This window comes from Gobius niger (assembly GCF_951799975.1).
Source record: "Gobius niger genome assembly, chromosome: 14".
Classification (NCBI taxonomy): domain Eukaryota; kingdom Metazoa; phylum Chordata; class Actinopteri; order Gobiiformes; family Gobiidae; genus Gobius; species Gobius niger.
This window is the reverse complement of record NC_136865.1, coordinates 30,466,339-30,492,026: the sequence shown is the minus strand read 5'-3', so window position 1 is coordinate 30,492,026 and position 25,688 is coordinate 30,466,339. Positions and strand designations below refer to the sequence as shown.

Below are 25,688 nucleotides of genomic sequence, written 5' to 3'. Positions count from 1 at the left end.
GCCAGTATTAGAGAATTTACGGTATAGGGCACTACAAAAAGTAAGCGGACTCTGTAGCTGTTTTTCTCACCAGACGTGAATATTGTTTAGCTCACGATGGGTGAATGAAGTTAACCTCTTACCACCCGCCGAAACCAAATGCATTCTGTCCTCTGGCTATTATATAGGCCTGTGTAGCACCTCATTTGAAATTTAACTTTATTTTTTTTCAATTTTGGTCACATTTTGGTTGAGTTTTTGTCACTTTTTGGTTGAATTTTTGTTGAATTTTTGTTGAATTTTTGTTGATTTTTTGTCACATTTTTGTCACATTTTTGTTGCGTTTACATCCTTGTTTTCTTCTTATTTTTTGTGGCTATTTTGGTGCTTTTTCCCCAAGAAGCTTTTTGATTAAGGTAAAGCCAAACTGGAGAAAATTTCAAATGTCATGGGTGAAATATAAGTTTTTTTTGCATTTGTGGCATTAATAATCTAGTATTTAGGCTTTAAAATGTCCTAAAAAGCATAAAGAATCCCTGCTCCCAGTTGAAGCTCCACAGATGTAACCTCTGGGTGAAGCCGTGTCTGCTCCGACATGAAGCTCCTCTGACTCCGTCCTCTCGTCGTCTGTTGTTTGTTTTCCCAGTGAAACGTCCTCGACCTCGGCCCGAGCGAGAATGTCCCGGAGGAATGTGGTCGAAACGTGGCGAAAAGCAAAGGAGACAATAACGTCCCGCCCTGGAATCCGCTGAAAACAGAGCGAGAACACCAGCGTTCCTCCGGGGGCGGGCGCCTCAAACAGTACTGGAGTAAAACAGTACTGGAGTAAAACAGTACTGGAGTAAAACAGTACTGGAGTAAAACAGTACTGGAGTAAAACAGTACTGGAGTAAAACAGTACTCGAGTAAAACAGTACTGGAGTAAAACAGTACTGGAGTAAAACAGTACTGGAGTAAAACAGTACTGGAGTAAAACAGTACTGGAGTAAAACAGTATTCGAGTAAAGTACAGACCCGGACAGACGAGCCGAGCCGCGGGTCAACGGGCCGTTAAAGGACTGACCCACTTTACACTCCACATAATGGGACGTTTATTATCAGCAGCTCTGAGGGAACTTTACTCCAGTATCTGTACTTTACTCGAGTAGTTTTGTATTTAGGAGCAGGACAGGATCCTCTCTCTGGGGCAGGACAGGATCCTCTCTGGAGCAGGACAGGATCCTCTCTCTGGGACAGGATCCTCTCTCTGGAGCAGGATCCTCTCTCTGGAGCAGAACAGGATCCTCTCTCTGGAGCAGGACAGGATCCTCTCTCTGGAGCAGGATCCTCTCTCTGGAGCAGGACAGGATCCTCTCTCTGGAGCAGGATCCTCTCTCTGGGGCAGGACAGGATCCTCTCTCTGGAGCAGGACAGGGCCGTGGGTCTGGACCAGGGGGAGGTCCTGGGTTGTGCCGGTCGTGTTTCGGAGCGAAAGGAAGCGGAGCCTAAACGCAGCTTTGTTGAAATAACCGTCTGAAAACCAAACACGCGGCTTCCTTTGGGCTAAAACGGCACATCCTGGAACCACAGTCTTAAACCACGGCAGCAGAAACGCTCGTTTTACTGGAATCACCCGAGGAAACTCACTTATTCACTCAACTAGTGACTGAAAACAAATGTTAAAGGGTTCATTCTGCCAAACCCAGATCTGAATCCGCTCCAGCAGCTCCTCCAGAGGTTTAAATGAGCCTCACACAACTCGAGCCCAACTGTGCACAACCATAAGAGACTTAACGTTTACTTTAACCTCTTACCACCCGCCAAAACCAAATCCATTCTCTCCTCTTTGCCATTGTCATCACTTTATATTTCCCTTATGTGTTTTTGTCACTTTTTTATTACTTTTCTGTTGGATTTTTGTCTTTTTTTTGTTGGATTTTTGTCACTTTTTTGTTGGATTTTGTTACTTTTTTGCTGGATTTTTGTCACTTTTTTGCTGGATTTTTGTTACTTTTTTGTTGGATTTTGTTACTTTTTTGCTGGATTTTTGTCACTTTTTTGCTGGATTTTTGTCACTTTTTTGTTGGATTTTTGTCACTTTTTTGCTGGATTTTTGTTACTTTTTTGCTGGATTTTTGTCTTTTTTCTGCTGGATTTTTGTCACTTTTTTGCTGGATTTTTGTCTTTTTTCTGCTGGATTTTTGTCACTTTTTTGTTGGATTTTGTCACTTTTTTGCTGGATTTTTGTTACTTTTTTGTTGGATTTTGTCACTTTTTTGTTGGATTTTTGTCCTTTTTTTGTTGGATTTTTGTCACTTTTTTGTTGGATTTTGTTACTTTTTTGCTGGATTTTTGTCTTTTTTCTGCTGGATTTTTGTCACTTTTTTGTTGGATTTTGTCACTTTTTTGCTGGATTTTTGTTACTTTTTTGCTGGATTTTTGTTACTTTTTTGTTGGATTTTGTCTCATTTTTTGTTGGATTTTTGTCACTTTTTTGCTGGATTTTTGTTACTTTTTTGCTGGATTTTTGTCTTTTTTCTGCTGGATTTTTGTCACTTTTTTGCTGGATTTTTGTCTTTTTTCTGCTGGATTTTTGTCACTTTTTTGTTGGATTTTGTCACTTTTTTGCTGGATTTTTGTTACTTTTTTGTTGGATTTTGTCACTTTTTTGTTGGATTTTTGTTACTTTTTTGCTGGATTTTTGTCTTTTTTCTGCTGGATTTTTGTCACTTTTTTGTTGGATTTTGTCACTTTTTTGCTGGATTTTTGTTACTTTTTTGTTGGATTTTGTCACTTTTTTGTTGGATTTTTGTCACTTTTTTGTTGGATTTTTGTCCTTTTTTTGCTGGATTTTTGTCACTTTTTTGCTGGATTTTTGTCACTTTTTTGTTGGATTTTTTTTTTTTTTTTGCTGGATTTTTGTTATTTTTTTGCTGGATTTTTGTTATTTTTTTGCTGGATTTTTGTCACTTTTTTGTTGGATTTTGTTACTTTTTTGCTGGATTTTTGTCACTTTTTTGCTGGATTTTTGTTACTTTTTTGTTGGATTTTGTCACTTTTTTGTTGGATTTTTGTCACTTTTTTGCTGGATTTTTGTTACTTTTTTGCTGGATTTTTGTCTTTTTTCTGCTGGATTTTTGTCACTTTTTTGCTGGATTTTTGTCTTTTTTTCTGCTGGATTTTTGTCACTTTTTTGTTGGATTTTGTCACTTTTTTGCTGGATTTTTGTTACTTTTTTGCTGGATTTTTGTTACTTTTTTGTTGGATTTTGTCACTTTTTTGTTGGATTTTTGTCACTTTTTTGCTGGATTTTTGTTACTTTTTTGCTGGATTTTTGTCTTTTTTCTGCTGGATTTTTGTCACTTTTTTGCTGGATTTTTGTCTTTTTTCTGCTGGATTTTTGTCACTTTTTTGTTGGATTTTGTCACTTTTTTGCTGGATTTTTGTTACTTTTTTGTTGGATTTTGTCACTTTTTTGTTGGATTTTTGTTACTTTTTTGCTGGATTTTTGTCTTTTTTCTGCTGGATTTTTGTCACTTTTTTGTTGGATTTTGTCACTTTTTTGTTGGATTTTTGTCACTTTTTTGTTGGATTTTTGTTACTTTTTTGTTGGATTTTGTCACTTTTTTGTTGGATTTTTGTCACTTTTTTGTTGGATTTTGTCACTTTTTTGTTGGATTTTTGTCACTTTTTTGTTGGATTTTTGTCACTTTTTTGTTGGATTTTTGTCCTTTTTTTGCTGGATTTTTGTCACTTTTTTGCTGGATTTTTGTCACTTTTTCTGCTGGATTTTTGTCACTTTTTTGCTGAATTTATTTCTTTTTTCTGTTGGATTTTTGGTCTTTTTGCTGAATTTTTGTCATTTTTTTGCTGAATTTTTGTCTTTTTTTTGCTGGATTTTTGTCTTTTTTTCTGCTGGATTTTTGTCATTTTTTTGCTGGATTTTTGTCACTTTTTTGTTGAGTTTTTGTCATTCTTGTCACTTTTTTTGGTCACTTTTTAGCGCTTTTTTTGTTGCTTCTTTGCCTTCACTTTCCCATCGCGTCACAGAAGGGGGCGTGGCCTCACCAAGGGCGGAAAACGGCAGTCGTAGCTAGCGTTAGCATTAGCATCATGTTAGCATTCTCCATTATTTCTGTATTCATGGGCTGTTGAACCACTTTGCTCCTCTCCATGTCTTTGTATCTTTATTTAGTTGAAAACTATATTCATAATTCTGCATTTGTTAAAGTAGTTTTTTAATAATTAAGAGAGTTTAGATTTTTCCCAAAATTGTTTTCCCCTTAACTGTTTTCAAACGTGACCATATATGGGCGACTCCGATCTGACAGTGTTTACCTTGATTTGGTGATGCAGTTTTGTTCATACATCAGTACAAACCATGTAAATGCATTTGTAACTCGAGTTACTTAACCTCTTAACTCCCGCCTGAACCGAGAGCATTTTCTCCAGTTCAGCTTTACCCAAATCCTGTAGGCCAGTGTAACACCTCATTTGAAAGCTAAGATCTACAAAACTCATCTAAATGGATCTTTTTCCTCACATCATCAGATTTTTTTCCCATCATTTTTTGTAACTTTTTTGTAATTTTTTTGTCAAATAGTAAATTTTTTGTCACCTTTTGTCACATGTTCATATATTTTTTCATAATTTTTTTTTGGGTCATTTTTTCATCAATTTTTTGTAATTTTTTTTGCAATTTTTTGTAATTTGTTCGTAATTTTTTTCCCCTTTTTTTGTAAATTTTTTGTCATTTTTTGTCATTTTTTGTCACATGTTCATATATTTTTTCATAATTTTTTTTTGTCATTTTTTCATCCATTTTTTGTAACTTTTTTGTAATTTTTTTGTCAAATAGTAAATTTTTTGTCACATGTTCATATATTTTTTCATAATTTTTTTTCCGTAATTTTTTCACCATTTTTTCGTCTTTTTTTTGTCGATTTTTTTGTAAAATAGTACATTTTTTGTCACTTTTTGTCACATGTTGATATATTTTTTCATAATTTTTTTGTTATTTTTATGTCATTTTATACTCACTACTGCCACCTCAGGTCATGCGTGTAACTGCAGCTTCTATATTAAGCTCGTGCATGACGGCACTTCAGACCCGAAGTAACAACGTTCTGAGTGACAAAGCAGGGACAGGTCTGAGCTCAGTCTATGAGGACATGGAGGAACATGTAGGGGGGGAAAATACTTCATTTTAACATTTAAACTCTGTATAGTCCCTTTAACCTCTCCTTTTCCTCACGTTATCAGATTTTTTTCCCATCAATTTTTTGTTGGGTATTCAACTCATTTTTGTCATTTTTTTTTTTTGGTCAAGTTTTTGTAATTTTTTTGTCAAATATTTGTTTTTGTTTTTTGGCAAATTTTTGTCATTTTTTGTCACATTTTGTCACATTTTTGTCAAATTTGTATCAAATTTTTGTCACTTTTGTGTCATTTTTTTGGTCACATTTTTCTTTTATTTATCAAATTTTTATCAAAATTGTGTCATTTTTTTGTCACATTTTTTTTTTTTCTCATCAAAGTTTTATCAATGTTTGTAATTTTTTCATAAATTTTTTGTCACTTTTTTTGTCAATGTTTTCTCACCTTTTTGCCACATTTCCATCATTGTTTTCGTCTCAGTTTTGTTGCTATTTTCACAGCTTTTTTCCAGAAGCTTTTGGATTGGGGTAAAGCCAAACTGAAGAAAATGTGCTCGGTTCAGGTGGGAGTTAAGGGGTTAAGTTACTATTATGATGTTTTATTCCTCAGTTTATGAAAAAAAAGTGAAAGACTCTCCCTGTAAGTCTTGACTTTTGTGATACGTTAACTCCAGAGCAGCGACTGAACAGGAATGTCCTGAAGTAAAGCAGCAAAGCGTTCATTCCAAACAATTACAGCTCGTCCACAAACGGCTCCTCAAACAAATATGATTCATACCTTTGTCTGTGTCGCGTCAGGAGCCGCTGTTCCGCTCTCTGGTCTCTGGTCTCTTCTCTGGTCTCTGGTCTCTGGTCTCTGGTCTCTTCTCTGGTCTCTGGTCTCTGGTCTCTGGTCTCTGGTCTCTGGTCTCTGGTCTCTGGGTCTCTGGTCTCTGGTCTCTGGTCTCTGGTCTCTGGTCTCTGGTCTCTGGTCTCTGGTCTCTGGTCTCTGGTCTCTGGTCTCTGGTCTCTGGTCTCTTGTCTCTTGTCTCTTGTCTCTTGTCTCTTGTCTCTGGTCTCTGGTCTCTGGTCTCTGGTCTCTGGTCTCTGGTCTCTGGTCTCTGGTCTCTGGTCTCTGGTCTCTGGTCTCTGGTCTCTGGTCTCTGGTCTCTGGTCTCTGGTCTCTGGTCTCTGGTCTCTGGTCTCTGGTCTCTTGTCTCTTGTCTCTTGTCTCTTGTCTCTTGTCTCTTGTCTCTGGTCTCTGGTCTCTGGTCTCTGGTCTCTGGTCTCTGGTCTCTGGGTCTCTGGTCTCTGGTCTCTGGTCTCTGGTCTCTGGTCTCTGGTCTCTGGTCTCTGGTCTCTGGTCTCTTGTCTCTTGTCTCTTGTCTCTTGTCTCTTGTCTCTGGTCTCTGGTCTCTGGTCTCTGGTCTCTGGTCTCTGGTCTCTGGTCTCTGGTCTCTGGTCTCTGGTCTCTTGTCTCTTGTCTCTTGTCTCTTGTCTCTTGTCTCTGGTCTCTGGTCTCTGGTCTCTGGTCTCTGGTCTCTGGTCTCTTGTCTCTTGTCTCTTGTCTCTTGTCTCTTGTCTCTTGTCTCTTGTCTCTTGTCTCTGGTCTCTGGTCTCTGGTCTCTGGTCTCTGGTCTCTGGTCTCTGGTCTCTGGTCTCTGGTCTCTGGTCTCTGGTCTGTCCTCACGAGACTCTCTTCACCCGCGGCGACTCTGGTGGAAAAGTGACGCTCCTTCCACCACGAGCTTTTCCACTGACTGAAGCGTCTGCGCCCGAGCGTCAGGCCGAAGAGGAGCCGAGGAAACCACTCCCCCCTCTCTCTCTCTCCCTCCTCTCTGTCTCTCTCTCCTCTCTGTCTCTCTCTCCTCTCTGTCTCTCTCTCCTCTCTGTCTCTCTCTCCTCTCTGTCTCTCTCTCCTCTCTCTCCCTCCTCTCTCTCTCTCCCTCCTCTCTGTCTCTCTCTCCTCTCTGTCTCTCTCTCCTCTCTGTCTCTCTCTCCTCTCTGTCTCTCTCTCCTCTCTGTCTCTCTCTCCTCTCTCTCTCCTCTCTCTCCCTCCTCTCTGTCTCTCTCTCCTCTCTGTCTCTCTCTCCTCTCTGTCTCTCTCTCCTCTCTGTCTCTCTCTCCTCTCTGTCTCTCTCTCCTCTCTGTCTCTCTCTCCTCTCTGTCTCTCCCTCCTCTCTGTCTCTCCCTCCTCTCTGTCTCTCCCTCCTCTCTGTCTCTCTCTCCTCTCTGTCTCTCTCTCCTCTCTGTCTCTCTCTCCTCTCTGTCTCTCTCTCCTCTCTGTCTCTCTCTCCTCTCTGTCTCTCTCTCCTCTCTGTCTCTCCCTCCTCTCTGTCTCTCTCTCCTCTCTCTCTCCTCTCTCTCCCTCCTCTCTGTCTCTCTCTCCTCTCTGTCTCTCTCTCCTCTCTGTCTCTCTCTCCTCTCTGTCTCTCTCTCCTCTCTGTCTCTCTCTCCTCTCTGTCTCTCTCTCCTCTCTGTCTCTCCCTCCTCTCTGTCTCTCTCTCCTCTCTCTCTCCTCTCTCTCCCTCCTCTCTGTCTCTCTCTCCTCTCTGTCTCTCTCTCCTCTCTGTCTCTCTCTCCTCTCTCTCTCCTCTCTCTCCCTCCTCTCTGTCTCTCTCTCCTCTCTCTCCCTCCTCTCTGTCTCTCTCTCCTCTCTCTCTCTCCTCTCTGTCTCTCTCTCCTCTCTCTCTCTCCCTCCTCTCTGTCTCTCTCTCCTCTCTCTCTCCTCTCTCTCCCTCCTCTCTGTCTCTCTCTCCTCTCTCTCCCTCCTCTCTGTCTCTCTCTCCTCTCTCTCTCTCCTCTCTGTCTCTCTCTCCTCTCTCTCTCTCCCTCCTCTCTGTCTCTCTCTCCTCTCTCTCTCCTCTCTCTCTCCCTTCTCTCTCTTCTCCTCCTCTCTCTCCTCTCTCTCTCTCTCCCCCCCTCCCCCTCCCTCTCCCTCTCCCTCTCTCTCTCTCTCCTCTCTCTCTCCCTCCTCCCCCCCCCTCCCTCCCCCTCCTCTTCTCTGTTGTTTGTGATTTTTGGACGTAACCAGATACTTTAAATGCACACTCGTCCCCAGAAGAATCCAGCAGATGTTGCGGCGACGATGGAAAAAGTAACGGCCTCCTTTTAGCTGCGGCTTCTTCTGTCGAGGAACAGTTTCAGATAAAAACGCCTTTAACCTTTTATAACCTCACAGTGTCCTGTAAATGATTATGTGTTATAGCTTTACCTCGACCCAAACACACACTTACTTTAAGTCCTGATTAAATCCTGCATTAAAACTGGAGCCCTTGACTTGAAGTAGACCTGGTTCTCTTTAAAAGACAAAAAATCACTAGAATGACCCGAACAAACGGCCTCGATAAAAGCTAATGTGAAAATAAAGTGAAATAGAAAAAAGTCCCCCCAAGTTAAACCCCATGTGCCCCTTTTTATCCGCTTAGAAAATCCACATGTTTAACCTCTTAACTTAACTGAACCGAGAGGACCTCCCTCACGTACTCATGTCAGATTTTTTCCCCCCATCTTTTATTTGTGGGTATTCAACTCATTTTTGTCAAATTTTGGTCATTTTTTGTCACATTTCCATCATTGTTTTCGTCTCAGTTTTGTTGCTATTTTCACAGCTTTTTTTACAGAAGCTTTTGGACTGGGGTAAAGCCCAGAGAGAAATTCCAAATTGTGGCGAGTGGCCTCTTCTTTAGAAGGTTCAAGTCCTGCACCTCCCGTAGCCAAACGCGCTTTTCTCCGTGACATTATCGTTGGTAAGAAAAAAGAGCAGGCGTGTCCAGAGTAGGTTAGAAAGAGCTCCATCTTCACAACTTCCAGTGCAAACATGACGTCAGTTCAGACGCTCAGGGGGTGCGTTTGTTTTGTGTTTGTTTTCAGCCCTGACCTGGAAGCGCTTCCTTTCTTTTTAAAAACTGTTTTATAGATTAAAATCAGGCCATAAGGCATTGTGTTGTCAGCCCATTTTCAACAAAGTATTTAAGCACTTTTTATTATTGTTGGTAAGTGGTTCACTGTAAATAACAGTATTTATTCATCTTTTCGCTAAATTAAACACTGTCTTTTTATAATTGAAACCGGAAGCGCGTCCACCACGTGACCTGTTGATGCTAGTTTAAAAGAGCTCGGCCCACAGCCTCAGGGCAGAAGCTGTGGCGCAGTAGTCGGGCCGTGGCCTAAGCCTTGTTACATCTGGGACGTGTAAGTGTCGTTTTATCTGTTTATCCATTTTAACTTAATCCATAGTACGCTAAAAACTATTTTCTTTATTCACAGGGGACCTATGTTTACCCTTTTTCTTTTCTGTAATATTTGAGCTCGAAATAAACTCTGAAAAGCCAACTGATTCTCCCTGGTGATTTCGAGGGGGCAACAATTGCATTACAGACGTCGGGCTCTTCCTGTTTGACACTATGACGTAAAAAACGTCAGAGTCACAACTCAGTGGTTTTCCAGCAGAGGGCGGAGCAGCAGGATTCAGGAGGATCACTGAGAGCTGCGTGAATGAAGCCAAAAACACTCTGGGGGTGTTTTTGATACGGAAATAGCAACAACATGGCTAAAAGCTCCAAAAAGTCGATTTTGCCTGGATAAAGGACCTTTAAAATGGTAATATATTATATTGTCAGAGTTCCAGCTTTAAAAATGGAATATGTTTGTGTTACATGTGACTGTTTCTGCTTCGGCAAAGTTAAAAATGAGATTTTCTTATCCTTCGTTTCCCCCATCCTCTCGGGTGTTTTTTTTGACGACACAAACTTTTCTATCCCTGGTGTAAAGGCTCAGTTAACTGTGTTTAAATACCCCGGGTTGGAGCTATAGCTTTGCTAGGAGAGGAGACATGCTAACATTTGCATGACTGAGCGTGTGACAGGTACACATCAACTTGTCTAAACTCAGGGAAAAACGCTGGCCTTCCTTTAAGGCACAACTGAAGGAAAGCTCTCACTACGGAAATAATCCATCTCCTCATGTCTTCAGTCCAAATGAGAAAATTATTTATTGCAAGAGAACAGCGCCCTCTAGTGCAGCTATGAAAAGCAACGTCACAAATCACCCGGTCTCCCACATGTGACAAAAAAGCTGCATAAATTTAAAAAAAGCAACATTGGTGCACTTGGTCGAGCGGGTCGTCTCATGATCAGAAGGTCGAGGGTTCGAAATCCCGCCCCCTGAAGGTGCCCACTGTCGTTGTGTCCTTGGGCAGGACACTTCACCCTCCTCGTGTGTGAATGGGTGTTTGCAAGAGAAAATCTATCAGTTTTGCAGGTCTTAGCTTTCAAATGATTCTAATCTGGTTTTATTATTTGTGACCCTTATTGAGTATGGTAAAGCTGTGCAGGTGCTGCCCCCTTCTGTCCACACCTAACACTACACTCAGCTCATTCACTCCCTCAATAATCCTCAAACACAAAGACATTTTCAACACATTTATTTCAAAGTTATGAGAAAATACCAGACGATACAGTTCATTAAAGTCACATTAAACAGAAAAATCAACTTTATATTTGGCCTTTGAAACGATTAAAGGAGATTTTGTTCATGATTCTCGACAGTAAACACAGATTTGTAAAAATATACTTCTTATGCGAGATACGTTTAAAGGAGCATTTCATATAAAACTCTTTTCACTGACCATGAAAGTAAATCCTTGTAACAGACAGTTGTGCAATACAAGCGAGTAAAGTAAAAACAGAGGTAGCTTCAACAAAACAGACGCGTTTAAAAATACACAGGAGGATTTCATCTCAGACGGAGGAAAATAAAACTGATGATTCACCGTTTCAGAAATGAACGTTTGAATCTTTTGGCTAAAAAAAGTCCCTTTAACCTCTTAACTCCCGCCTGAACCGAGAGGATCTTTTTCCTCACGGCATCAGGTTTTTTTCCATCAATTTTTTTGTTGGGTATTTAACTCATTTTTGTAACTTTTTTGTCAATTTTTTCGTCACATTTTTGTCATTTTTTCATAAATTTTTTCTTAAATTCTTGTGACATTTTTGCCACTTTTTCATAAATTTTTCGCACTTTTTTGTCAATGTTTTAATCAAATTTTTGTTATTTTTTGTCTCATTTTGTCACATTTTTGTCCATTTTTTAAATCAAATTTTTGTCATTTTTTGTCAAATTTGTATCACATTTGATTTTCATTTTTTCGTCAATTTTTCAATCAAATTTTTGTCACAGTTACATTTGTCATTTTTTTTGTCAAACTATAAATTTTTCTGTCACATTTTTGTCATTTTCTTGTGACATTTTTACCACTTTTTCATTAATTTTTCGTCACATTCTTGTCCATTTTTTAAATCAATTTTTAGTCATTTTCTCACATTTTTGTCAGATTTTTTTTAATTTTTTCTCACATTTTTGTCATTTTTGGTCAAATTTTTGTAATGTTTTTGTCAAATTTGTATCACATTTTTTTCATTTTTCCGTCAATTTTTTGTCACTGTTTGTAACATTTTGGTCATATTTTTTGTCAAACTTTATAAAATTTTTGTCATATTTGCAATTTTTTTTTGTCACGTTTTTGTCATTTTTTCGTCCATTCTTTGTCAATTTCTTGTGACATTTTTGCCACTTTTTCATACATTTTTCGTCACATTTTTGTCAATGTTTTCTCACATTTTTGTCACATTTCCATCATTGTTTTCGTCTCAGTTTTGTTGCTATTTTCACACCTTTTTCCCAGAAGCTTTTGGATTGGGGTAAAGCCAAACTGGAGAAAATGTGCTCGGTTCAGGCGGGAGTTAAGGGGTTAAATCACGTTTTTGAGAAAATAGTTCGACGTCAGATCTTTTTGACGACGGAGACGTTGAACTTTGTGGCAGTTTTTGATTCATGTGAAAAATCAGAGAAATGAATGATAATAATTTCACACTTCCTAGAGTAGTTTTACCATTACTTCTACTTGAGTAATATTATAGTAAAGTATTAAAAATAGTTACTCATCCACAGTGAGTAAATCTTCATCTTACAATAGTTTGTGCTTCATGAACTTTATTCTTATTTTTCCTTTAAAACATTAAGATTTTTCCATTTTCTTTCCATGTTTTGTTTCTCATCATTTAGACTTTTACTCAGTTACTCACAGTACTCAAGTAACATCCTCCCTCTTTTTACTCTTACTCGAGTAGGCCTGGATACTGATACTTTCTTCAAAACCTAAAGTAGAATATTTGTCGTCTTGGATCAGAAACAGCTCATAGTTAAAGTGATCGTCTTTAAGTTTGCAAAGTGAGGAGAGAGAGTGAAATTTAACTCCTCCCTCTTTAATCAGAAAGAACAAGCTCCTCCCCCTCCTAGACTAGACTCTGATTAGTCGCTGAGATCCGGGAGGCGGGACTTTACAAAAAATAATAATAATAATGCACACTGCAAAAAGTGCCCGACTAAAAACAAGGGAAAAAAATCTTAAAATAAGACATTTTGTCTTGTTTTAAGGAAAAATTCTGCCAATGGGGTCAGAATTTTTATTATTACTTATTTCTAGAATATTTTTCTCATCATAAAACAAGAAACACTAAATTTAAGCAAATAAACAGCTATAATGAAGCAAAATGTCCTCAGGAAATGGAATAATTTAAGGAAAACATTCTTGTTTAGTGAAAAATTGTGGGATATTTTACTTAAATGTTGCTTGATTTAAGTAAAATGTTCTAAATTACACCTTATGGAGCAAAATATTCTTAATAAATACTAATATTTAAGGAAAGTATTGCCTGTGCCCGGGGTCCCGTCTCCATGATGTGGAGCCAGGCTGATGGAGGATTCACCTGGCTGGAGGATTCACCTATTGTACATGTTTTAGTGGTAGACACGGGGAGAACATGCTCCACACAGAAACGCCCCCGTGGGAATCGAACCCGGGACCTTCGAGCGGTGAAGCTGAGGCTCTAACCGCTGTGCCACCGAGCCGCCCACTTTAACCCCTTAACTCCCACCAGAACCGAGCACATTTTCTCCGGTTTGGCTTTACCCCAATCCAAAAGCTTCTGGAAAAAACTGAGACGAAAACAATGATGATGTGACAAACTGGGGAAAAATCTTTGACAAAAAAGGATTTTAAAAAAGACAAAAAAAATGTACAAAAATGTGACAAAAAAAAAAAATGTGACAAAAAATTGACAAAAAAATGATGAAAAAATTAAAAATAAATGACAAAAAATTGACCCCCCAAAAAATGACAAAAAAATAATGAAAAATTGATGAAAAAATGACAAAAAAAGAATGAAAAAATATATGAACATGTGACAAAAAGTGACAAATGTACTATTTGACAAAAAAAATATCAGAAATCAGTTGAAAACCCCCCCAAAAAATGATAAAAATTGAAATCTGATGACGTGAGGAAACAGATACATCTAGATGAGTTTTGTAGATCTTAGCTTTCAAATGAGCTGTTACACTGGTACAGGATTTGGGTAAAGCTGAACTGGAGAAAATGCTCTCGTTTCAGGCGGGAGTTAAGTCAAAATTATCATGTTTTTTAGCAAATAGATCTGAACAAGAAATGGCTAGATTTGATTTCCTAAAATAAGCATTTTTTTTCTCAAGAAAACTTTGCTCGGTGAGACATTATTACTTTTTAGGGAAAAAACAAGAACTTATTTCTTAAAGTGAGACATTTTTTACTTGCTTAGAATCCACTTTTTGCAGTGCATGACTTTTTATAACATTTGTGAAACATCTTCCAGACGATCACTTTAATGCCGTCTTTTCACTTAGAAGAAGAAAAGCTTGACACAGGAGTGACTTGAGGCCGGTGTGGAGGAGCTGAGGGAAGATCTCAGAGTTCAGAGAGCTTCATCAGGCGACGTGAAGGTCTCGTTGATCCAAATAAACTACAGGAACCATCAGTTTTACTTCTACTTCTTCTCAAGTACATTTACTTCAGAGTAAAGTTACTCCGCCTCCGGTAATGCCTCCATACAGTTCCTCACAGTCGACCTCCACAAAGTTAAAATGAAAGAATGACAAATGAAAAGGTGCAAATACATTTCCTCTGCCGTGTCCTCGGGCAAGGCACCTCAGCGATCTGTAAAAAGCATCGGACTCTGATCATCTCTAGAGTTTTAATGTCTCTCTTCTCTCCCGACGCTGCGCTGGAAAAATATCTTTAAAAAAAAAAAAAGATTTAAAAATAGTAAAGGATAAAACTCGATCGCTGGCTCCGCCCCTGAGGATCGGCGGCCATCTTGTGCGGGCTCAGAGGACGCTCCCGTTCCGGGCGGCGAACTTCAGGCAGCCGTTTCTCTTCGGGCACGGCTGAGACGCGACGCCGCTCACCTCGAAAACCTCGTGCACGGCTTTACGGAGGCAGTGGAAGTTATAATCGATCAAACCTGAGGGAAGAAAGAGGCGTTTGATCAAAGCAGAGGCGGGAGGAACGACGGGCAGAGGAAAGGTGAAAAGGAAGGAGGGATAATGTGGGGAATGCTTTCTGTTTTTATGTGGGAAAAGTGGAAAAATTGTTAAATAAATTGGGGAAAATTTGTAAAAAAATTGGGGGGGGGGAAATAAAGTATAAAAAATAATTGTAATTAATTGCAAAAAAGGGGGGGGCGAGTAGAAAAAATGTAAAATAAATATGGGGAAAAATTGGGGGAAAAAAATAATAATACAGGCAAAATAAGGATTATATGGGAAAAAAAATAACAATAAATTAGGGGAAATATGTTGAAAAAAATTAAAGAAAATGGCACAACAAAGTGGAAAAATTATAAAATAAACTGGGGGGAAAATTGAAAACATTTTAAAAAGAAATGTGGGAAAAATTTGGGGGAAAAAATATGGGGGAAATTAAGTATAAAAAATAATTGTAACTAATTGCATAAAAGGGGGCGGGGTGGAAAAATTTTAAAATAAATGTGGGAAAAAAATAATAATAAATTAGGGAAATATGAGAAAAAAAATTAAAGAAAATGGCACAAAAAAATTGAAAAAATATAAAATAAATTGGGCACATTTTTCCAAACATTTTAAAAAGAAATGTGGGAAAATTTGGGGAAAAAAATGTTTAAAAATTGGGGGGGGGGGATTAAGTATAAAAATCAATTGTAGTTAATTGCAAAAAAAAAAAAAAAAGGGGGGTGGAAAAATTGTAAAATAAATGTGGGGAAAAACTGAGGAAAAATTGGGGGGAAAAATAATAATACAGGGAAAATAAGGATTAAATGGGGGAGAAAAAAAAAAAAATAGGGAAATATGTTGAAAAAAATTCTATTTTTTTTTAAAGAAAATGGCGTGGAAAAATTACAAAAAATAAATTGGGGGAAAAAAAATTCAAACATTTTAAAAAGAAATGTGGGAACATTTGGGAAAAAAATGTTTAATGAATTGTAATTTATTGCAAAAAAAAGGGGGGAAGTGGAGAAATTGTAAAATGAATGTGGGGGAAATGAAGACTTTCTAAGGAAAGAAATTGGGAAAACTGGGGGAGGAGGGTAAAAAAAGGGGGGGATAATAAAAAAAAATGATGAAAAAGAAAAAAGTGTTTTTTCTGCCCTTTTGTCGTCTGTTCGGGACAATTATCTTTTTGAGCGACAGAGCCGTGCAAATGTAGAAGTTTGCAGCACATTTTTATATATTTATGATGCAAAAATATCATCATCATCATCGAGAAAGTAACTGTGATAAATGATACCCGGTAGTTTTCCACATACAGGCTCGTGTCGGCTCTTTCACTCGCTTTGTGGACCAGGGCCAAACCGGTCTGACCAGGTCTAGGTTTTGGGACAGTGTCTGATGTGACGTGAACAGACTCCAGCCTCTGATTGGACGAGAGAGTGGAGACAGCCCTCACTATTAACACGCAGGTCACACACAACATCACACGGCTGTGCTAAACGGGGATTTTGCCGATATTAGCATTTAGCCGTTGTTAGCGCGTTTAGCTTGGCTCCTCTGAATGATTCCATAACTCCCACCAGAGGGCAGTATTTGACCACATTTGTTTTCATCGTGGCTCTAAAACTTTTAAAGGAGTCTGTACAGCGGCTCCTCTGTGGGGGCGCCTCCCACATCGAATGCTCGTGTGTGGTGGAAACAGACGTGTGGGGTGGAGTGGACACAGCCGGGTCGCGCTATGTGGAAGGACGGCGTTAGTGACTGACCTTTCCTCTCGAAGCTCTCCTCTCGGACGATGCAGACGAGCGCCAGGAACTTGGTGACCTCCTTCAGATACAGGACCGTGGTGTTGTTCAGTTTGATCGCCGCCATGGACTCTTTGTCGTAGGCGCAGCCGCTGCCGTCGGCCATCAGCCTGAAACACACAGAGCCATATGTTTATTTCAGGGCTGATACCAGGACTATCCGAGGAAACGGGCCCGGATTCGGATCAAGAGGAGGTTGTGAATCACGTTCCGCTTCCTCTTCGCTCTCGTCTCTTTTACAGTAACATCGAGTGCAGTATTTGATTAACCTCTTAACTCCCGCCTGAACCGAGAGGATCTTTTTCTCACGTCAGATTTTTTTTCCCATAATTTTTTTGTTGGGTGTTCAACTCATTTTTGTAACTTTTTTTGACCTTTTTTTGTCATTTTTTGTCACATTTTTGTCATTTTTTCATCCATTTTTTAATCACATATTTGTCAAAATTTTTGGTCATTTTTTGTCAAATGTTTTGATATTTTTCGTCATTTTTTCAATCAAATTTGTGTCATTTTTTCGTCCATTTTTTGTGTTTTTTGTCAAATGTTTGTAATTTTTCTTGTCAATTTTTTTTATCACATTTTGTCCCATTTTTTGGTCATTTTTTGCTATATTTTTGTCATTTTTTCGTCTTTTTTTTCTTCCCAAATTTGGGTCATTTTTTTGTCACATTTTTGTAATTTTTCTTGTCAATTTTTTTTATCCCATTTTTGTCTTTTTTTGTCGTTTTTTCGTCCATTTTTTATCAAATTTTTGTCACATTTTCTCCCATATTTTGGTCATTTTTTGTCACATTTTTGTCATTTTTTTTGGTCATTTTTTCATCCATTTTTCGTCAATGTTTCTCACTTTTTTGTCATATTTCCATCACTGTTTTTGTCTCAGTTCTGTCACTATTTTCGCACCTTTTTTCCAGAAGCTTTTGGATTGGGGTAAAGCCAAACTGGAGAAAATGTGCTCGGTTCAGGTGGGAGTTAAGAGGTTAAGAGCCAGAACCTGCTCTTTAATCCTGGCTCTAGAGCGAGACATCGATATATTCAGGAGCTGGGCGGTGTTTGACTCACAGTGGGAGAAATCGTTTGTCCAGCGAGAACTTAATACGATACGTGAGGCTGCAGCAGTCAGGACTCACCCGTAAATGCAGGAGACGTCGATGACCACGTCGATCATGTCGCAGCAGAGCTCGTACGACTGCATGTCCACGGGAGAGCTGTCCGTGGCGATGTAGATCTTACTGACCACGTCGAACAGGAAGGCCTTCTCGATGCCCGAATGCTGAGCAAACAAAAAGATCAGGTAAACAACAAAGGCCAGGGCGATGAGGCTAAACCGGGGGGGCCAAATACAGAAAATTATACAAACAACTGGGCCGCACTCAGTCGAGGTCAGAAATATAACTTCACCTCTAGTGTATTAAAGTCAGCAAATGAAATAAAAGGGTTAACTCAGTGTTTCCTACAGATTTCAATGGGACTGTGGTAGGAGGATTTTTTTTTTTTTTAGATGCGTTTTCCTGCATTCTGGTGCATTTTAAGCAATAAATAATAACTATTTTTGGCTATAATGCTGCTATGAAAAGAACAGTTTCTGGTTAATATACAGTACACAAGGTACAAACTAATGTATTAGTGGGACAAACCGAGATGCTTTTTAAAGAGCAGTCTATATCACACTACAACGATGACCAAACCTTCTGTTGGTCTGTAAATGCAGTAAATTAGAATAACTGCCTTGTATAAAATTGCTCTCTCAAAATGGCTGTAGTGAATGTCTTGAAATAGGCCTCTGTCTCTCCATGGAAACAAGCTGGAGACGCTCCCGGTTAAGTTACAGGCTGTGTCCGAATGTCCACCCTAGTCCCTGACCCCTCATTCACTACATAGGCCCGCACTATATAGTCACTGATTCTGTTGGCGATTCAGACACAAGACACGAGTTTCTCCGAGCTGCGGCTGCAGATATGTTTTTTTTTATGTTTTAATCTGAATTTATTTATTGTTACAAACGTTTACTTTATGAGAAACACAAACACACGACTGAAACAGCTGATTTACTTCAGTCGTGTTTAGTTCAAAGACCTGTCTCTGTCTATATTGACCCGTTTAGTGACCATCGATGCTCACTACTTTTCCAGATGCATTGTGGGAAATTTCGAGTGCACTACTTTTTCCCCCCTGGACATTCGGACACTCCTACAACATGGCGTGACCACTATATAGTGACTATATAGTCCCTATATAGTGGATAGTGTGGACATTCGGACACAGCCTCCGTCATGTTTTAGCAGAGATGAGCCGCTCAGAGCAAAAGCACATGTTTGTATGAGGTATTTTTCAATGGTGACAATATCTGTCATAAAATGAATGCTTGTATTTCAATTTTGTTTATTGGGTGAAATCTTACGCGGTGTGGCTTTAAAGTAAAAAAAAACAGCCTGTTTTTATGTGGGAAAAGTGGAAAAAAATAATAATAATACGGGGGAAATAAGGATTAAATGGAAAAAAATAAATAAATAAATAAATAAAAGGAAATGTGGGAAAATTGGGGGGGAAATTAAGTATAAAAATAAATTGCAATTAATTGCACAAAAAAGGGGGGAGTGGAAAAAATGTAAAATAAATGTGGGGGAAATGAGGACTTTCTAAGGATTACTTTTTTATTGTTTTTGTCCCTTTTTCATTACTTTTTTGATACATTTTTGTCACTTTTTTGTTGCTGTTTTGTCACATTTTTGTTGGATTTTTGTCTTTTTTTTGTTGGATTTTTGTCACTCTTTTGTTGCTGTTTTGTCATTTTTTTGCTGGAATTTTGTCATTGTTTTGCTGGATTACTTTTTTGTTGTTCTTTTGTCACCTTTTAGTTGAATTTTTGTCATTTTTGTCGCTTTTTTTGTCACTTTTTGTCACTTTTTGCGTTTTCATCCTCATTTTCTTCTCGTTTTTTGTCGCTGTTTTGAAGCAGCTTTTAGATTCGGAGGATTCGGAGAACAGGAGAAAACATGTCCAGGCGGGAGTTAAGAGGTTGATCAAAGTGTGACTCACAGATATGAAAATGTTGAGCAGGTTCTCGAGCGTGGGCAGCTGAGGGATGAGCTTCTGGACGACTTTACTGAAGGCTTCGAAGATGGAGTGGTCGTAGATACTGGTCAGATAGAAACTGAGGAGACACAAAGGTCACATCATGAGGCACGTTTGATCTAATCTAATCTAACCCAATCCCGCCGCAGAAGCCCCGCCCCCTCACCTCAGATGCACCTTCTCCAGGTTGGCGTCGGACAGGTCGTCGTTGGCGCGCTGGTGGACGTCCCGCTGCGTCTCGATCTTGTGGTCGTCGGATAAACCGTCCACCTTGTGAATGAAGACCTCGAAGTTGATGTCGGGGTTGACCTTGTAGGCCCGGGACACGGTGAGGTGCAGGCGGCTCAGGGCCTCCACGTAATCGTCCTGCAAACAAAAGGAGCCGACGGGATTATCAGAGCGCTGAGTTCGTCACGTTAAACCAAACTGTTTGCGGAGATTAGAGAGAACGAGCAAAGATACAAACGAACGAGATTAGAAGAGTCCAGGTTTACTTTACTTGTTTGTGTTCAGTGATGAGTCTTAGATTTGACAGAGTGAATCAGGTCTGAACACGATTAGGTGATGAAATATCTTTATCAGTGTATCTCAAAATGACTGTAGTCGTCCTTCTCACAGAGGTTTAACCAGTTTAAGCTCTTAATAAACAAAAACGCAACTAAAAAGTGACTTAGAAATGTGCAAATAATAATAATAATAATATTAATAATAATAATAATATGGGGGAAATAGGGAATAAATGGCGGGAAAACAGATGAAAAAATTAGGGCAATACGTTGAAAAACTGTGGGGAAATGAGGAAAAAATGCAGGGAAATGGCTCAAAAAAAGTGGAAAAATGATAAAATAAATGGAGGAAAAAAATAGGGAAAAAATAAGGGAAAAACACTTTAAAAACAAATGTGGGCAAATTGAGGAAAAATGTTGATTTTTTTTTTTAAGTTGGGGGAAATTAGTTATAAAAACGAGGAAAAATGGGGAGAAATTTGTCAAATAAATGTGGGGAAAATGAGGAATTTTTTTTAATAAGGAAAAAAAATGGAAACAATGGGGGAGGGGGAATTGGGGAGCGGGATAAGGCAAAAATGGAAACTTTTAAAGCAAAAAAAAAAGGGTGAATATTTGAGAAAGAACGTGTAAAGTGTTTTTTTTCTGCCCTTTTGTCGTCAGTCCAGGACAATTATCTTTTTGAGCAACAAAGCCAAGGAAATGTAGATGTTTGCAGCACATTTTACACAATATATCTCTACATGACTGTAGTCGTCCTTCTCACAGAGGTTTAACCAGTTTAACCTCTTAATGAACAAAAACGCGACTAAAAAGTGACTTAGAAATGTGCAAAAGTTCAGTTTCCTAATTCTGTTCTGTTTTAGCCTCATGAATGTATTAGTTACAATTGGTGTTTTTCAATGGAAGGTAATGCATCAAAACAACAGGGGAATAATAATATGGGGGGAAAAGGGAGTAAATGAGGGGTAAAAAATGAAAAAAAAGGGGAATAGAGAAATATGTTGTATGTTAATATGTAAACTGAGGGGAAAATGAGGAAAAAAATTGGTAAAATGGCACAAAAAAGGGGAAAAAATATAAAATAAATGGGGGGGGGAATAAGAAAATAGGGAAAAAATTGGGAAAAAAATGTTTAAAAGTTTGGGGGAAAATAGATATGGAAATGGCAAAAAAAACATGTCAAATAAGGACAGAAATTGGAAAAAATGGGGGAGGGGGAATTGGGGAGCTGGATAAGGCAAAAATGGAAAGTTTTAAATAAAAAAAAAATTAAAAGACAAGAAAAAAAAGGGGAATAATTGAGAAAAATGTTTAAAGTGTTTTTTTTCCGCCTTTTTCTCTTTTTGAGCAACAAAGCCAAGTAAATGTAGATGTTTGCAGCTCATTTTACACAATATATCTCTAAATGACTGTAGGCGTCCTTCTCACTGAAGTTTTAACCAGTTTAAGCTCTTAACCCCTTAACTCCCACCTGAACCGAGCACGTTTTTCTCCAGTTTGGTTTTACCCCAATCCAAAAGCTTCTGGAAAAAAGCAAAGAAATTGACAAAAAATGACCAAAAAAATGACAAAAATGCTACAAAATGTGACAAAAAATGACAAAAATGTGATAAAAAATTTGCCAAAAAAATGACCAAAATGTAACAAAAAATGACTAAAATTTGATGAAAATATGACAAAAAAAATCACAAAAAATTGATAAAAATTTGACAAAAAATGACAAAAACTGTGACCAAAATGTGATAGAAAATTGACGAAAAAAAATGACAAAAATGTTACAAAATGTGACAAAAATATGACAAAAAATGACAAAAATTTGATAAAAATTTGACAAAAAAATGACCAAAATGCAACAAAAAAATGACAAAAATTTGATGAAAATATGACAAAAAAATTGACAAAAAATGACAAAAACTGTGACCAAAATGTGATAAAAAATTGACGAAAAAAATGACAAAAATGTGAAAAAAAAATGACCCAAAAAAATGACAAATAAAGTTACAAAAATGAGTTGAATACCCAACAAAAAAATGATGGAAGAAAAATCTGATGACGTGAGGAAAAAGATCCTCTCGGTTCAGGCGGGAGTTAAGAGGTTCAAGGGACTATACAGAGTTTACAAATGTTAAGACTATGTATTTTCCTCCCCCTACATGTTCCTCCATGTCCTAATGTTTGGACTGAGCTCAGACCTGTTCACCTCAACTGCCTCTAAAATCCTTAATATAGAAGCTGCAGTTACACGATGACCTGAGGTGGCAGTAGTGAGTATAAAATGACCAACTTGGATCTAGTCTCTTTAAGTGACATAAACCCAACCAAAAAGTCTAATATTTGATCCTTTTCTCATCGTGCAGCTCTAGTGTGACTCAAAGCCCCGTCCATGTCGCTCCCCAAAGGCTTTCTACATCTCCACAGAAACCTGAGGATCTGGTTTGATGACTGGTCTCGTGTCGATGAGTCTGAACCGAACGCGGTGAATCAAAGTCGTGTCAAACCTGCGCGTCGATGACAAAGATGAGCGCTCCCGTCCCTTTGAAGATCATCTCGCTGTCGAACGTGGGGTCGAAGAAATCCACCTGCCCCGGGAAATCCCAGATCTGGAACTGCACGAAGGAGGTGCTGGAGATGTCGTCCTTGTAGATCTGATTGGTGCTTTCCAGGAACAGCGTCTCGTTCGGCGACATTTTATGAAACACGACCTGCGGCGGCAAAAGGACGAATTAATCAGATTGACTCGAGAAAACACGTTCACATTATTCGCTTTACAGAACAGTAAAAACAAGGTAATAAGATGGAAATAGCACTTTGGGAAACAGCGAATTAAGCATTTTTTATATTATCAAGAAAATACTATCCCTGTTTTGTGGTGAGTGACCGTCTTTAGGATCAAAATGAATCATATTGTCAATCACCATAATTACAACTTGGTTACGTGAAGGACTGGGCAATGTCGGCACAAATTAATATCTCAATATCTTTGGGGACTTTCTCGATAACGATGAAGTGATACGAGTCCGTTATCGAGACGACAAAAGATCAGGTGTCAAATCCTGTTGCAGCATGATTGATTGATTGATTGATTTGATTTATTTGAGTCATTATATTTACATTGTTTACATTATTTACATTACTTTACAGAACAGAAAAACTCAAAGGGAGTAGGCCGAAGCAAGAAAGCTTATAGGTGCCTACCCCGAATTCAAGATTAGTTTTACTTTCCAGCTGCAGTCCCCAATGGGGTGATAATAATAGTGTTACAACACACATTACAACACATTATTACTTAGGTTGTTATTGTTATTATTGTTTTCATGTTTCTTTCCCATTCACGAAATACCATCACCAGTCATTACTTATAAAACCCTGTCACCATTCTATTGATTTACATCATTCTTTCAAGTATTGCATTTCTTATATTTTTTATAATATACATATATGTGTGCATACATACATAGACATATATACACATATACATACATACATCACATGAAAGAAAGTGTTGTCTTGTTTCAGCTCAAATAAATGATACGTTTAAAAGAAATAGTATTTTATAGAATAAATTTACATTACTGTTCTGTTTTATGGTTCTAGATGACAAATATTTTCAGAAAAAAAGTATTGTTCAAGTAACGGTATCGAAAAGTTAGGGTCTGTAGTGTTTTGTACATAATTGAAAAATTCATAAACATCTGTTTGTGTCTCAATCAATGACAAATCAGAAGTGGCACTAAGAGCCTCCAAAAACACGTCCTCAAGAGAAGCCATTTTAGCTTTCTGTCATTAAAAAATTTGAAAAATGAACACCGTCATGCACTGTTCACAGCCAAGCGATTAATCCAAAAAATAATCGGTAGATTAACCCAGTGTTTCCCAACCAGGGGTACAGGGACCTAGGGGTACTTGAGCACTTAGCAGGGGGTACTTGGAATTATTTCAGATAAAAAAGAAGGTGAAACTGAGTAGAATTTCAATGTGAATTTCAAAGGAAAGTTTTAATTATGTTTTTCAGTAAATGGTTTGATTTTGAGAGTATTTTAGCTTAATTTTGAACACAACACACTGTTAAATACTTTATTATGTTAATTTGGTTGGTCGCTTTGTAATAATATTGGCAAAATCCTCAAGGTAGTGAGTACTCAGAGTATAAATCCACACCTCAAGGGGTATGCTAGGCAAAAAGGGTTGGAAACCACTGGATTAACCGACAGTTGCAGCCCTGATCATTTGCCAAAATGTGCTGCAATCTTTATTTACATCACTTTGTCGCTCAAAAACATAGTTGTCCTGAACACATTAGTACAAAAGGGCAAAAAAAGCCAAATTTTCCCCCAACCCATTTTCCTCTATTTTTGTATTAAAGGTGCACTATGTAACTTTTTATGTGGGGAAAAAAATGTTAATATTGGTTGGGTGGGTTTCATTTATGATGCTCCAAGACCAAATGTTTTTCAGGGTTCGTACCAGAAACCCAAAAACAATGGAGTCTGAGGCCACTGAGAGGAAAAGCAAATATGCTACGCTCCACCCACACTTAAAGCCACTTAAAGGCAAGGCCGTGGGAACCCAGGGTGCTGAGGGCGCTGCAGCACCCCCTGGTGGATAGTTTGTGAACTGCAGGCAATATTAACCCCTTAACTCCCACCTGAACCGAGTACATTTTCTCCAGCTTTACCCCAATCCAAAAGCTTCTGGAAAAAAGGTGTGAAAATAGCAACAAAACTGAGATGAAAACAAGGATGAAAATGTGAAAAAAGTGACAAAAAATTAACAAAAAATGACAAAAATGGACAAAAAAATTGACGAAAAAGTGAGAAAAACTTGACGAAAAACGGACAAAAAAATTACAAAAATGGACAAAAATTTGACAAAGTGACAAAAAATTGAGAAAAAATTGATGAAAAAGTGACAAAAAAGTCACGAATATTTGTCAAAAATGAGACGACTGCCCAACAAAAAAAGTGATGAAAAAAAATCTGATGTGAGGAAAAAGATAAATTTAGTTTTGTAGATCTTTCAAATGAGGTGTTACACTGGCCTACAGGATTTGGGCTGAACTGGAGAAAATGCTCTCGGTTCAGGCGGGAGTTAAGAGGTTAATAAATAGGATTTATGCACAGAAAAAGTTAAATTTTGTCCCTCAGCACCCCCTAACTAAAATATCTTCCCACGGCTCTGCTTAAAGGTCAAATATGCACAAACATTAACTTTTTTTTCCTCATAAAAAGTTACATAGTGCACCTTTAAGTAAGTAAGTAAAGTTTATCCCTACAGCGCTTTTCACATATGTAATCAAAGTGCTGTACAAGAGAATACCCAACTTTTTTTCAAAAATTTCTCACGATTTTTTCCATCCATTCTTTCCCATTTCGATATTATCTGGTTGACGATATATCGCCCACCTCTCGCTACATGTTACACAGGCCGCCCACAAGACTGACCCAACGTGGCGAAAATCTAAAATGGTGAAGACAAATCTCGTTTGAATTCACAAGGAAAGACCCCAGACCTTAGACAAAGCTGAATCTTTATCAACAAGTTAGTTTCTTAGAATCTTAGGTTGCTTTGTTGGCACCAGGAACTTGTTTCAGACTCCAGTACGTTCCGGAAAGCCCGTAAGAAAGTGTTTTTTTTTTACCTTCTGGATGGAGGACTTGCCGCTTCTCCTCAGCCCCATCAGCAGAATCCGCGGTTTGTCGCTGCAGGTCGAGCGTCCCACCTCAGGCTCCTCCGCTCCGTAGTCAAAACTCTTGGGGAACGAGCCAAAACTGCTCGCTAACCCCGCCTCATCGTACGGGATAGACATTTTAATCACAATTCCCTAATCGTACGACTCTTCAAAACTTATACCACACGCAGTTTTT

At 38.4% G+C, this 25,688-nt stretch overlaps 2 protein-coding genes across 2 annotated transcripts in view; both read right to left on the bottom strand.

Moving 5' to 3' along the window:
• Positions 1 to 14,294: 14,294 nt before the first annotated feature.
• rragcb (Ras-related GTP binding Cb) lies at positions 14,295 to 25,682 on the bottom strand (the record flags this gene model as incomplete). Its single annotated transcript, XM_079571011.1, has 7 exons — positions 25,463 to 25,682; positions 22,323 to 22,526; positions 19,482 to 19,681; positions 19,280 to 19,394; positions 17,371 to 17,513; positions 16,202 to 16,350; positions 14,295 to 14,431 (listed from the first exon to the last, which is right to left on the bottom strand). The coding sequence occupies exons 1-7, from the start codon at positions 25,628 to 25,630 to the stop codon at positions 14,295 to 14,297; spliced, it is 1,116 nt and encodes a 371-aa protein (XP_079427137.1). The 5' UTR covers positions 25,631 to 25,682.
• psmb2 (proteasome 20S subunit beta 2) overlaps positions 22,965 to 25,688 on the bottom strand; it is a 221,323-nt gene continuing 218,599 nt past the window's right edge. Inside the window, exon 7 of the mRNA XM_079571074.1 lies at positions 22,965 to 22,975. The gene's annotated coding sequence lies outside the window, so the exon portion shown is untranslated. The remainder of the gene's footprint in view (positions 22,976 to 25,688) is intronic.